General features: G+C 31.3%; 1 protein-coding gene across 11 annotated transcripts in view; it reads right to left on the minus strand.

Moving 5' to 3' along the window:
- The window catches only part of LOC145247387 (trafficking kinesin-binding protein 1-like), a 297,237-nt gene that overhangs the window by 235,181 nt on the left and 47,060 nt on the right, over positions 1–14,996 (minus strand). For 5 of the 11 annotated variants that reach the window (XM_080109085.1, XM_080109081.1, XM_080109076.1 and 2 more), the window contains exon 1: positions 6,317–6,549. The exons of 4 other annotated variants lie outside the window; for them this stretch is intronic. In XM_080109085.1, the coding sequence (XP_079965211.1) occupies positions 6,317–6,378 (62 nt within the window). In that variant the 5' untranslated portion in view covers positions 6,379–6,549. Of the gene's footprint in view, positions 1–6,316; positions 6,550–14,996 lie in introns of those variants that run through there. 2 more of the 11 variants (XM_080109083.1, XM_080109078.1) reach the window with 1 other exon arrangement.

Below are 14,996 nucleotides of genomic sequence, written 5' to 3' on the forward strand. Positions count from 1 at the left end.
CGTATGAAAATAAAAATTTGTCCACTTTAATACTTTTCTTAGCTAAAATTCTCAGAAAAAGCAAAAAACTGAAGCTAAATGAAATAGCTCGTCAATAAGATAATGGAATGAAAAAAAAAAAAAAAAAAAAAAAAAAAAAGCTAGTTTGGATCAAGTTATGTCAAACTGGTTGCTATTTGGGCCTAATTTTGAAAATTCAATAAGATAACTATATAATGGATATGTTCTATTGTTATTATCGAGCACTCCCTAATGATATCTATTAGTGTCGGAATCAGAAAAATCTGAGCTTTTTGGAATATCAAAATCGGTAAAATTTGAGCTTTATTTCAGATTCTAAAAATGATTCTTGTAATATTTTTTTTTAAACTGAATTTTCTATTGCTACTACTAATGATGAAATGATGTTTTTTAAACTACCTGTAAAACTAAAAGTTATAGATCATATCAAGATACAATATGCAAAATTTTAAATTGATTTTATGATTTCCATAAAATGTTTTAAAAAATAAACATTTTTGTCATGAAAAAATACTAACAAACATCATTGATAATTACATTATGACAAATTATATTCAGTTATTTTATGCTGCTGGGCTTTTGTTCTCTTTAATTGTCTGATGGGCTTTTGCCCTCAAAAATCGAAACCTGGGCAAAATATGTGATAGCAAACACAACTGAACATTTTAGTGTCAACGAATTAGTGAATTTAAAGATTTTCGCAGTTCTGGCATCAGATCTTTGATTTTGAGATTTCAAGTTTGTAAACCGGTTGTAAAAAGAAATATCAACAGATGTAAAGGTGGATATGGATGGAGATAGAAAGTAATAAAATCAAAAGATGATTCTTAGTTATTATTAAAACTGTTTAACAGTTCAATATTTAAATTTTCTTTTTTACTGAAAAATGACACGTACACTGACTATTGTCAAAGACAATGAAAATTTGCAGTTAAAGTAGGTACTTAAATACTTTTTAAAATTATTTTAAGGAAATTTAAAATTTGTTTGAGAAATCAAAAATTAATTTCTAACAAGTTTTTTAAAATTAATTTTTGTTTCATGTCTAAAGTTATATTTTAATGCAATGTCAGTTTACAATTATTTTCTTTGTAGAACTAGAGTTTTTAATATATAGCCAGTGTAGCATGCATGTTCCCCCGTGAGTGCACAGTGAACGAGGCATAAAAAAAATGACCAAGTTCAGCATTGCCCCTACTCTCATTTAGCTCTAAAAGCCCCCAGGGGACGTCAAATCCTGGTGAAAATGAACAAATGGTGCAGTTTTAGACCTTAACATATGTAAATTTAAGTTCTGCATCATGCAAAAAAAAAAAGAAATGACTAAGTCAATCATTTAGCCCAAAAAGTCCCCAAGGCCTTAACATATTTAACTTTGAGTTTAGCACCATGCAAAACTGCTAAAGACATACACAGAAAACTTTGGACAGATATGGTAAAATAGTCCCAAAAATGGAGTGCTTTTATTAGCCCTAAAGAGCTCCTGGGGCACACCCAAGAGTTATTGCTAAGTATAGACAAACAACATTATATAGAAATCAGTTAGTTACAACTTTTAAGAAAGTTTTATAAAAATCCAAGTCATCAATTTATTTTTAATAAGCATAAAAGTGTCCATTTTAGCCATTTTGACCTGAAAGGCACCCCTAAGGGTGCAATCAGAGCTTTCCTGGAAAATCCGTTCTGTTACGTTTTTTTACTCATATCATGTTTAATGTTTGTGCAAAATTTCAAAAAATTCCAAGACGTAGTTATTGAGAAAAGTGTGGACAGACAAATGGACAAGGGTAAATTTATAAGTCCACCCTCCTTTTGTCGGGACACCAAAAATCAAGTATTATTAATATTATTATTGTTCTTACTGTATTATGGAGATTAACACACTCGTCTAAATCGCCCTTGCCCCCATAAAATAATTCTACTTTTTTCGAAACACCTTGAACCCTCCTCCCAATACAATTTAATATTTAGAGTGGAGGATCAGTTTCACATAAATTTAATGCAAAATTTTGGATTTTTTTTTGTTTCTCAAATGTACTTGTGATGTTAGGCTGTGTAAGGTGTTAACTTTGGTCAAAATCGCTTGTTACTTTTTTTTCATCACAATTTTTGATTATCGATAATTATCAATGACATTCTAATACAAAACTATCTAAGAACACTGCCAGGCATATAAAGTACCTTCATGTGAAATTTCATAAAAATTGGCCTGGCCGTTTTGGAGTCCATAGGAAACGGACTCGCATACACAAAGTTCCTTTTACATATACATGTATGTATACAGGGTGACCCCCCCCCCAAAAAAAAAAAAACAGAGGACATTCAATTGTTTTTCTGATCATTTTACAGTCAACGGAGAAAAAAAGGCCAAAGACCCTAGTGTTTTGATGTTTGAATATAATAAACTAGTTATGACCAAAGTTTCATTTCATTCGGACAAAACACTAAGAAACTAAATAGAAGTTGGGCCCGTTTTTTGGGGGTGGGGCACCCTGTAGTTAAACAGACATTGTTGAACAGCACAAAGTGTTTCTGCTTAATCGTCTTTTTTTTTTGTAATTTCTTCATTTTTCATTTGGTCTTTAGATATCTCAGTCGAATTTGTTTAAGAAAGTTCCATAGTCGTTTTCGTCCATATTTTTTTTTTTTACTCTATATATATATATAGTATGAAAGAACTCCACACATGATTTATTTCAAGTGGATCAGGTAAGTTAAATGCTAAAGATTTACTTCAAAGTTGTATCTCTTCTAGACTAGTTGCCCAAGTGAGGTTTTAGAGTGTAGTCTATTTCTCTTAAGAAAAATAAAGAGAAACTTTTGTCCAATGAATATTAGTGAAATGTTTCTTTTTTTATTTACTGTATTTAAAAAAAAAAAAAATGTCTTCATTCTTTTTTATTTACAATGTGTTTGTACAAATTAATAACAAAAACAAATTTGTAATTATGGAGAAAAAAAATTAAAATATACACACCACAGACAATATAAGGATCCAATTTGTAAAAGAGTTTTTTCATAGTAAATTCAATTGTTTCTTATTTTAATATAGATAAAACTCAATACAAAAAAGAACTGTTAAATAAACTGCACTTAAAATCAATTCTAGGGCAGTGAGTTGAAGGTTGCCAAGTTCCAGAAGGTCATATGAGAAAGACTTTTCTCACTGAATGAACAGGAATTTTAAAAAAAAATATTTCTTAGAAAAAAGTTTCTAAAGATCTTAAAGATAGAAAATTATTATTGAAAACCATTTCCTATAATAAATATTCAAAGAGTGTATACACTATTTGAGGACATACGTTATTTTTACTATAGCGGGAATATTTTCATTGGTTGAAATTTGATAAAAAAAATAAAAATAAAATCCTGTATAAAAAATAAAAATATTGAAAAGTTATAAGATATATGGTTATTGTCTGTGTTCTTATCTCCTTACAACAAATGCCTTGTTTGAAGCAAATTTTATTAAAAAAGAAAAGAATTTTGAACTATTGTTCTATTACTATTATTTTCATTTTGGTTATTTTCACGTTTCAATCAATATAATCTACTTTCTTTAAGTACATCTTTTTTTAATTTGAAAATCTTTTGTTAAACCCAGAATTTTAAATTGAATACTTTATATAATCCATGGGGGTAGATTATTCTCATTCTGTCATGGCTATATAGAAGTGTTAATAACTAATTATGCTGTTTTGAGGTATCTATAGTATAGAGACTAGGTAGTTAATGACAGAGACTGACAACCTGGGTATGCCAAATTAGAAGCTAGTTCATTCCATAGAAACACTTTCACTTAGGATGTTGGCAACCTTCACATAGTCCCTTCCATGTATACCAGATATCTTTCTAGAACAAAATACTAACTAGAAAGATATTAAGGAAAACCAATACCAACAATAGAATCATCTGATTCATACATAATGAATGAAAGACACTTTCAACATCCAGAAAATATCACTCAGAACTGATTGAAAACCAATGCCTTTATCCGTTCTGCCATGGAGCCATATGAACAATTTTAGTATAAATTCAACGAATTTTAAACCTAATCCTGTTTAGATGTATATTTTTTACTAAAGACCTATATTAGATCGGCTGAAAAATTATGAAAATAATAATCACGATGATAATAGTAGTTTGAATAATTCAAATACAAATTATCTTTCCTCATCTAAAAATTCTGAAACAAAACCGCAAAACTTTGACATCAAACATTTAAAAAAAAGATAAACAAAATAGTAAATTCTTACGTAAATTATGTATACAAACAAATGAAATAAAAACCAGATATTCAAATATACAAAGAGCAAATATTTTTTGTATTTTATATTCTACTAGTTGAAGTACCTGTCTAAATCCCTATTTACTTGCCGTCTGACGAGGACAGAGGTTAGACAAAAGGTTAGTTTTTAATGTGGAAAAAATCCAGCTCCCAACAAGGGGAACTAAATTGAGGAGAAAAAAAAATTCTCGAGTCTAGAAGAATTTTTCTTTCACTGATCGAGGGTAGAAAAGATTAAGTATAGCATCAAAACAGGTACTACCTTTTACTCTTATCCAAAAGGAAGTATCTATGTCAAGTAAAAGGTTATAACAACCTTTAAAAAATACATCCCTAACATTTCTTTGGTAAAAATTCACTAAAATGCACATCAATAATCCCTTTGTAAATTATTCATGGGAAAGTAATGATTCCCCATAAAGCAAACATGTTTAAGTAATAATTGATTTATTATAATTAGATAATTATATAAATAAGTAATAATTGATTAAATATAATTATATTTAAAATTGTTTTAAAATGGCAGAAAATCAATGAGCCATGTTTACATTAGTCAATCAGTGTCAAATGGCAGGTTTCACTACTAATTACAATCATCGATGATATAAATTATTCTAAGGACAAGGATTCATAGTGAGTATATGACTTGCTTTGGTTGCTTTATGGCATATCAACCTATTTGGGGTCATTTGATGGCAAAATACAATACTTACCTTCAACAATTAATTGTATATCAGTTAAAAACTAATCATTATTTTACTTATGGCTCAAGTGGATAGAGGGTTTTTATCTTTCCCAACAGTATTAAAGCATAATTGAACACTGTATAATTGATAAAATTTAAAAACGGTATAGCCGATCCCATACTCTGATCTATTTGTTAGGCTAATAATGTTTTCAACTAAATAATTTTGGGGTCTGTGGAGTAAATAAACAGAAAACTAGTACTTATTTACTTGCTTCTCTACAAGAGCAGAGTTAGACATGATGTTGGTTTTAATGTGGAAAAAAACCCAGCTCTCCTCAAATAAGGGTCCCTCTGGATTGTGACAAAATTTTAAATTGCCTCAGTCTAGAGGGACTTCTTTGCCAAATAATAACAGATCAGATTCTACACTTTGATTCCAGCCCAATGACTGAGAAACATGGACAGAAACTAATATTTTGTATAAGTTTTTCTGGATTTTACTTGGAAAATACTGCTAGTCTAAATCATGTGCCCTGCAAATCATCTAGGGGAGAAGTCGGGGTGATTCATCATGAGCATATGACTTGGGGAGGAGGGGAAAGTACACAGGGAACGTATGAAACCAACAGAGAAAGATAACTTTCGAATTATATATAAACATAACTAGGTTATATAAAAATTCTTAACAAGAACGGTAAATTCTGAAAAGTTATGCTAAGAAAATAAATAACACGGAAATTAGCAGTGAAATAAAAGAGTATATTTAAAATAAAAAATTAAAAGGAACTAATAAAACCAAGGGTTAATTCTAACTTCTAAGTAAAAAATAAACTATATTTCAGAAAAAACTTTCCACTAAAATGTTTGATAAAAACAAGTTTTCGTAATAAAAATATCAATGAAAAAGTAAGTTCTCTTTAGTGAGGTTAATCTTGATAACAGAAAATTTATTTTTCAAAAAGAGGGGAAAATAAAAAAAATTTTTTTCTTTATTATGAGAATAAAGATAAAGCAGAAGAAAAAAAAATCTCCAAAGTGACAGAATTAAAAAATATCACCAATTTCTATTTATAGCACCACCTCAAAAAAGTAAGACAAATAAATATTACTTCATCCTAGTTGTGACAATCAAAAACAAAAACTTTGGAAAAAGTTTAACTAAAATTTTAGAAAAGTTATTCTTTTTAGGAAACAGAAAAAGGGAGGAATTTTGAAGTAAGGAATAAGAGACACATTATTTAGAGTGAAGAGTTAGAATTAAAATCAGATGGGTGTTAGCCCAGAGAGGAATAATGAAAATAGTACAAAACTTATCTAACCTGTAAGGTACTGATGTTCTGTTCCATACTGCAAAATTGAAATTTAATTCCTTTACAGACATTGGGGTTGGTCACCAATTGACTACATAATAGCAGTCACTGTATTTAGAATTAAAAAAAAAAAAAAAAAAAAAAGACACTACAAACTAAATTTCACTCTAACCAAACTTTTAGAAAAGAAACAACATTCCCTTCATCATCGGCTGTGCAGTCTGAGTGATAATAAAAACTATGTCAAAGGGGGGAGAGGAGGTTGGGGACTTTTAGCAGCAGTCACATATCAAGTTCCTACAAAAAGGTGTTTGTTCAAGAATAGCAATGAGTTATTTCCCTTGAGTAAGTAAACCACCATTCATAGAATAACGAGCACAGGACATTGTGACCAAGTAGTAGGTAATCTAGTAATATCAGTACCATCCCTACACACAAAAACACACCACCTCATTAAATCTATGATATTTGTAAATAAACAAACAAAACGAATTCATTTTCTTTCCACTCTTCAAAAAAATACAGAATTAGCCATTTTAAATTAAAAAAAAAATAAGTGGAAGTTTGACAATTTTTTTAAAAAATGTATTTTCAAGACATATGCACACTAATGTTTTTATTTTATTTATTTTTTTAAATTTTAATGTTGCCATGGAAAGCAACTTTAATGTTTTACGACCACATTTTAGACCAACAATAAGAATGAAGACCACCAGAGTGCTGACTGGCCAGTTCCAGTGTCGGAGTAAGGGGGAAGATTCTGCCGATAATATACATCAGCTGTTTTATCCTTATATAAAGTTAGGCATGTGTATGAACGAGGTTAACTCCTAAATTAATCAACCGATCATTATGAAATTTGGAACAACTGTAAATGTGGGTAATTTTGGCTATATTTACTCTTAGTTTTACACAAATGGGGTAAAAACTGGGTGGAAAAGCTAGTGAAAATTCAGATACCTTTGGTTTTTATCAAATTTTAACAATAGGAATTAATTTCAATTTCTTTGGGATATTTTTAAGGATTTTTTGGGAGCATAATATAGTTACAAGCTCCCATTTAAAAAATTCCAAATGTTTCAGATTAGTATTAAATTTGATCCATAGTTATAAGACATCAATTAAGCAAGATTCTCTGAATTTTAATTTCTTCTTCGTAATCTAGAATGAAAAAAAATATTGACAATACATGAATGACTTCTAAACTTTCAATGTGTTCTCTTCGTTGCTAAACACTCAACCTGTTCTTCACAATTAGTCCTCCTTATCTTAGCCATTCCTCTCATATGCAAATTATATTTTGAAACCAACCACCCCATGATTTTTAAAGATCATTTCATATCTCTAGCCCTCGATACGCAACCAGACACAGCTAGCCCTCCATATTCTCTTTGACTTTCAAATGCAAAAAAAATGTCTGACTCGTATAAATATTGTCTTCTTCATAAAATGATGGCATTTCTCAAAAAGTCTGATTCTCGAATCCTAAATTCTAAAATTCTCCATAACATGGCAACTATAAAAAATCCAATTCTCGTCCCATAATTAAAACGTCTTCATAACATGACAACTCTCAAATAGTCCAACTCTTGACATGACCGCATCACTTGTTGAAAATTGCTTGTAATCTAAAAAGAAAAGAAATTGACATGTATGACTTCTAAACTTCTGACGTGTTCTCTTCATCATACACTAGACCCGTTCTGCTCCACAATTCATCGTTCTTATCACAACCATTCCTCTCATATGCAAATTAAATTTTGAAACAACATTCTTAAACTTCCAAGTCTTAAATTTTAGATATTTTGTAGAATGAAAATCATGTAATGGATTTTGATCAACATTTGAATAAGGATTCTAGATATATAGTTTAGCAACATTATATCTTTATTTTAATCTTCAGAAGGGAACATATATATAATGCAAAACTTTTTGTGAGGGAAATTAATTTTACCTGTCCTGGAGCAAGTATTATTCTAGTTTGAGATTATATATATATATATATATATATATATATATATATATGAGAGAGAGAAGGAGAGAGAGAGAGAGAAGGAGAGAGAGAGAGAGAGAGAGATTCCAAAAGTAATACCTCTTATTTTTCATTCCACCTTAATGGATCAGAAGGTATTGCAATTTGCATTGTTATGATGACATATATATATATATATATATATATATATATATATATATATAAGGAAAGTAAAATGTGGATCACGAGTTTACTTTTGGTAACCCTGTAACTTTTGCTTCCTTTATTTTGACATTTAGCCTGCACATTCCATGAGCGATTTTTTTTTTTTTAATTGAGCCATGGTCATAAAATCGCTAGCAATAAACAGAGGATACAAAGCTAATTAGAGAATGCCTAAAACTTAGGAATATCATGATAGTTGGGCAATACAGAATTCTGAAAATGTGAAAGGGATATATGTTCATTCACACAATTCTGAGGCAACACGTTCAGGACTGCAGAACACAATGCGATAAGAGATTGCTGGTACATCTCAAACACCAGTATGATTATGCAGAGGGTCTAATGTGAATGTATATCGTCGCTGGTTTGGTCTATTTAGCCACAGCACAGGGTGGTGTTTAAGCAAGAACCATGAAATAATCTTTCTTCTGATTTCATTAAGGACTTATTTTAAAAAATAAATTTGTCTCAACATTATCAAGATGATAATATTTATATAAATAAATCCAAAAGTTTTAGTCTTGTGTTTACAAGAAAGTCATTAATGAAATGTTTAAAAAATTTTGGTTTCAAGTATTTCAAGTAACGAACTTTGTGAAGCAATAACAGCCAGCTAGTACATAACAAAAGTGAACATCAGTGTGTCTGGCTCGCTTCGATAATCAAATATGCAAATTTAATGCGCAAAGGAGGAAAAGCTTAATCTTAATAACTGATGATAATAAAAAGAAATGTCTTTCACTTTTAATAAGATACAAAAATATTATCAGCATTCGAGGTTAAGCATGATATCCATTGAGCCTATTTTTGCTAGATAAACCAATCATAGGCAAAAAATCTCTTGTATGTCAAGAATCCAGCTCACTTTGTGGAAATAATCATTCTAACCAGACGGTAAGTCCAGATATAGTGAGTTTGTTTACAAAAGTATCCACTGACGAGACTAGTGGTGGTACGGGATAAGTTGACTTCAGATGAAGAAATGCACTCGCATTCTAATTATAATATGATGGAGAAGTTGACCTTCTGTGTAGGAAGTACATATTTCATGGTGGATCCGATTATATATATATATATATATATATAGGCAGAAAGAAAGTTTGGTGATGGGATCACAGTTGTCCCCAGTAATGGCAATGTATATCTGGAATACTTTTTTTTTTTTTTTTTTTACATAGGCATCACCAGAGGCCATTCGAGGATAAGGGTTAAAGAATGTGCAGTAGGCAATTGGACAATATAGTAATTGTTAGTAATGGAAATTCGGTAAATTTGTTAACTTAAGTGAAATGGCTCATCAAGAACTTGTTTACATTGGACTTGAAGACAATCATATTGTAGTCAGCTGGAAAGCAGGCAAATAGATAGTTCTACAGGTGTGCAGTTCTAAGAAAGAAACTTTATTCATGGAATCTACGTTTAGGTTTAGGCACAGATAAAGAGTGGGGGAAATTATTGATAGTGTTTTCAGCTAGACGAGTGTTTCTCGTGAAAGTTTGGTGAGGGGGGGACCATAGATTGAAGCTCAGACGAGCACTTGCTATAAAAATAAAACAGAGACAGACTCACAATGCCTCTTCTGTAAAAAAGAGGTCGCAAGAAAGAGAAAAAAGGGCATCCCCTACTAGGCTACGAAGTCTATTTTGAACTATCAAGGCAGGATAAGGTCTTTCTAGCAGCTCCTGCCCAGATGTGGCAACAGTACTCCATCTTTGGATGTACCTGGCTCTTATATAGATAGAGACCTGCATCAGCAGTGAGATATCTACTGGATCGATAGAAAGATGCCACCATTTTTCCAGAAGGAAATGGTGTTAGAATCAACACCACTAAAGCCAAGAATGTGGCTGAGACATGTGGATGACACATTCATACTCTGGCCCCACCAAAAAGATGTTCAAATTTTACTGGACCATGTAAACTCTATCTGTCCATCTATATAGTTTACAAAACAATGGAAAAAGAACATAAATTATCGTTTCTAGATGTGCCGATAACTCACACTGGTCAGAGGTTTATGTCATCTTGAAACCGAAAGCCAACTTTCATTGACCAGGACTTAAACTTCGACTCCCACCATTCATATAATGTAAAGAAAAGAACCGTACATTGCCTACAACACCAAACAAAAGTATTATGTAGTAACAGCAATGCATATTAAGAGGAGATGGGCAGTTTAAGAGATACTTTGCACCAAAACAAATATCCAGAGAGCATGACATTAGCTCCAAATCTGGACCAGACACCAAAGGACACCACCAGAAAACTCATCACTGTTTGTATACCATACATGAAAAGCTTGTCAGAAAAAAATTCAAAGAATCCATATAACATTAAGACAGTATTCAAGAGTAATTTTTCTCTCTGAAAACATCTTGTGAAAGTAATAAAATATGTACATTACCTACTTTTAATTACTATTTGCCATATTATCCTATTCCTTTATTCTCATTTCTAAGTGTTATTAATCTTTTTTTTTTTTCTATGTTTGCATTTTGCATAATTCCGGCCTTTCTCCTCTTCTGATGAAAAGCATTTAGCATCAAAAAGGTTTTTTTTCTTTAAGTTCTCCTTATTGTTCTGATATAATAAAGTCATATATAACTTTCATTCCTTATCTTTCATTTAATATATATAAACAGCAATATTTACATCTAGAAATAAAATAGGTTTAAGGTTCCTAAAATTTGTACTAGAACTGTTTGCAAGGACCTGTGGTGCAGTGGTTAGTTGTAAAAGTGAGTTTCTTCTGAAAGTTGGAGGTTCAATACTCAGTATGGGCGACCAAAACTCCAATTGCAAATTACTTCTTAGTTATGGCTGACGATACCAGAGCATGCTATCCCCATGAATTAAATTCGAAATTCCATGCAGATTTCAGAGTTTGACAAAATACATCTGAAGAAGGCCGGAGGTTAAATCGATCGAAATGTTGTAAAAATTACATTCAAGATGAGAATAGTAGTCTGAAAAATCAAAATATGATTAATCAATCCTCATCTAAAAAATTCAGAAATGTAAAAAATATTAAAACAGAATACAAAGAGAAAAGGGGGGTTGTTTCATCTTTCTTATCAATTAGTTTTGTCTTTTTATGAGTGAATGAGAGAAAAAAAAGTGGGGGAGTTTTGTCTTTTTTTTTTTTTTTTTTTTTGTATTGATTAGTTTCATTTAAATGATTTCAAGTAATGAGTGGGGATTAAATTGTGAAGCAATAGCGAGCAGGTGATGCTGCTAGTTAATATAACTTCATTAAAATATATATATCCATTATACAATAAGGCTTTTCAAATATTGAAAGATTTTTTTTTTTTTTTTTTTTTTACAAAGGAGTCACTTATCAAGAACCAGAGGCCACTTGAGGATAAAGGATTAATGAGTGTACGTTAGTTAATGGGACAATATCATAGTAATCGTTAGTAGTTGAAATTTGGTAAATTGGATTACTTAAGGGGATGACTCATCAAGAACTTCTTCACGTTAGATTTGAAGATGACCATATTGTAGTCAGTTGGAAAGCAGAAAAATGGAGCAGAGTTCCACAGGCGTGCAGTTCTAAGAAATAAGCTTTGTTCATAGAATCTAAGTTTAGGTTTAGGCAGAGATAAAGAGTGGGGAAAAATTATTGATAGTTGTTTCAGCTAGACAAATGCTTGTTGTGAAAGTCAGGCAATTTATTTGAGGAAAAAAAAAAAAAAAAAAAAAAAAAAACGTGTCTTGCTTATCAAAACTGATACAATAGAAAATATAGAGACTAAATGTTATTGTTAACGTTGACAGTTGTCTACTTGTTGGGAATCTCCAGGCCAATTTCCAAAAGGAAATTAAAAAAAGTATTTAGAAAACATTAAATTCTAAAAATAGGTCTAGTGTTTTGAATATAGCCTGGTCAAATAAGCCATAGAATTTGATAAATTCAGTGTTTGAAAAAATAAAAACTCAGACATAAGACATTAGTTGAAACGTAAAGATTATCTTGAAGTTTTCAGCTCGATTCTGATCGAAAATAAGTTAATGAGTTAACTGAAAGAATACCACACGACCTGTAGAATGGAATACAAACAGTACACTTCACCCTCAGAGCTTAGATTCAAAATTTTAAAGCCAGAAATGACTTTCTATTCAACAGTTTAAATGCTTCAGAATTCCTTTAAAATTTCAAAGAGTCATTCCTTTTTTTTTTTTTTGAACTAGTAACAAATATTAAAATGGCTGCATTAAGAAACCAAAAGGCATTTTGATATAAATCACATTTTATTTTATAATAATTATTTAAAATAGGATTTTAAAAATTTCATTTTATACAATCGCATTTTTAATTTCAATAAATAACCAATTAATGATAAAATAATTCTTCAATGTGTAATTATCAAAGTCACCTTGACAAGAAACATAGATATATGAGAAGTAATTATACAATTCTATGAATATAGAGTAAGTGTTTATTATACAGAAACTTTATTTAAAAGTAAATTTTAATCTTCTTTGTCAAACAAAAAGTGTAACAATTTACTTGCCATGTTGTTCATTAATACACATACACAGTGAGAGCAGATGTATACAATATCTACTTATCTCCCCTTAACAACATCACAGCAGAGGATAATGATTATATGCTAGAAAGAAAGCTTTGTAAAAGAAGATGGTGGCGGGGGTGTAAGAGTTGCTTTTGGGGAAAACATTAAAGCAAGCAAGAGTTTGGCAATGTGCCATAGGAGAAGAAAGTATAAGCTATGAAAACAATGCACGAGATGATTACTGACTTGCGTGCAAGTTATAGGAAGCCATAAAAAAAAAATAAAAAAATAAATAAATAAAATTATATATATATATATATAATACGCACACACTAGCACCTCTGGGTCTAGGGTGTTTGTCTAATATTACAGTCACTGTCCGCATGACCGATGACCCGAGAATCATCTATGTACTGTTGTAATGAATGATTGTCATCTTTTGTTATTTCATTATTTCTGGCACCATAAAAGATCTTATCTTAATGTCTACGATCCCCTTTTTGAATGGGTGATGTCATAAAATTATGGTCTTACCCGTTTATGATATCATGATGGATTTTCTGTGTCTTCCACCTATTTTAGTGATTAACCTCATTCTTTTGTGATATTTTCCAGTGTGCATGGCGACAAACATCTATAATATAAATCTCACCTGTCTGTTTAAATGTATGTATGTATGTATGTATGCCTAAAACTTGACAGAGGTGACGGATTTTGACGAGATCAGTATCGTTTTGAAGCTCAACCTTTCGGACAACAAATAAAAAAAATTGGCTAAAAACATTAATTCCTTCATCCTCAACTAGGCACTTTTCTACAAGGAGGGGGTCACTTTTTTTGCTGATATTTTCGAAAGTCACCCCTCTTTTCGATTGATTAGCCTTAATTTAAACCTTCACCATTTCCGGTTTGGCGATGGATGCAACGGCAAAGATGTCATGTTTTTTTTTTGTCACATTCTTTTCCGCCTTTGCGGTACAGGTTCAAGCCTGCCTGCTTACTACCACTCTTTTTTTTTTTTTTTTTGTCAACACACACCTCTGAAACCCCGGGCAACGCCAGGCACCCAGGCTAGTATAAGATAAGATCTAAAGTTTGAATAGTATACTAGATATATAGAATTTTCATAATGTCAGAGATTATATAATTATTTCTACAGTCAAACAACATCGCAGCTCACAAGAGCCACGACAGTTTATTAACTTTGGTTTGTTGACTAACACAGATCAAGCAAACTCTGGTGAAATCCGACTGTGGACAAAACCTACTTGATCTTGAACAAGGGATGTGGTCATCCAACCAAGCCATAACCCAAGTCGATGTTTCACAAGTACGAATTTTATACTTGCTAGGACGATGCCATCCAATAGAATTTTCAAAATGTGAGAGATTATATAATTATTTCCACAGTCGGATATCACTGTGGTTACTTGATCTGTGGGAGTTAACAGGCTTTCTTGTGTGTGGCGTGTTTGCTCAGGTGGCAGAGTACTCACGTCACATGCAAGAGGCTTGGGTTTCGAATCCCGAGTTCGGATATGTCTAACTGAGAAGCTCAAATGAGGGCAAAACTAGAGTCTTGGACATCTGGTTTGTTGGCTGTCATGACTCTTGTGAGCTGTGACATTGTTTTACTGTGAAAATAATTATATATATCATTCAAACACGGTAGTGTTTGAATAAATGGTTAATTGGCAGTTTTACTCATTTAGAACTGCTTTAAAGTTTCACCGCTCACTCATTTTTTGACCAAATTTCAAACAATTATTACAGTTTATACATCACCTTCTCAGCTATATTATGAAAAATTTTTTCAATTTTCGTTCAATAAAACAAAAGTTATGATGAATTTACTGATGTTCAAAATCGTAAAAATTCGTAAGGAGGTGAGCGACGTTTTTTATGACTGGTTTTCATAGCAACCACGTTGCTTCAGTGACTAGCGTTGCTACTACTAATGAAAGCAGACGAGTGC

Source organism: Euprymna scolopes, chromosome 25 (assembly GCF_053919585.1).
Source record: "Euprymna scolopes isolate OS-2025 chromosome 25, ASM5391958v1, whole genome shotgun sequence".
In the NCBI taxonomy this organism is placed as follows: Eukaryota; Metazoa; Mollusca; class Cephalopoda; order Sepiida; family Sepiolidae; genus Euprymna; species Euprymna scolopes.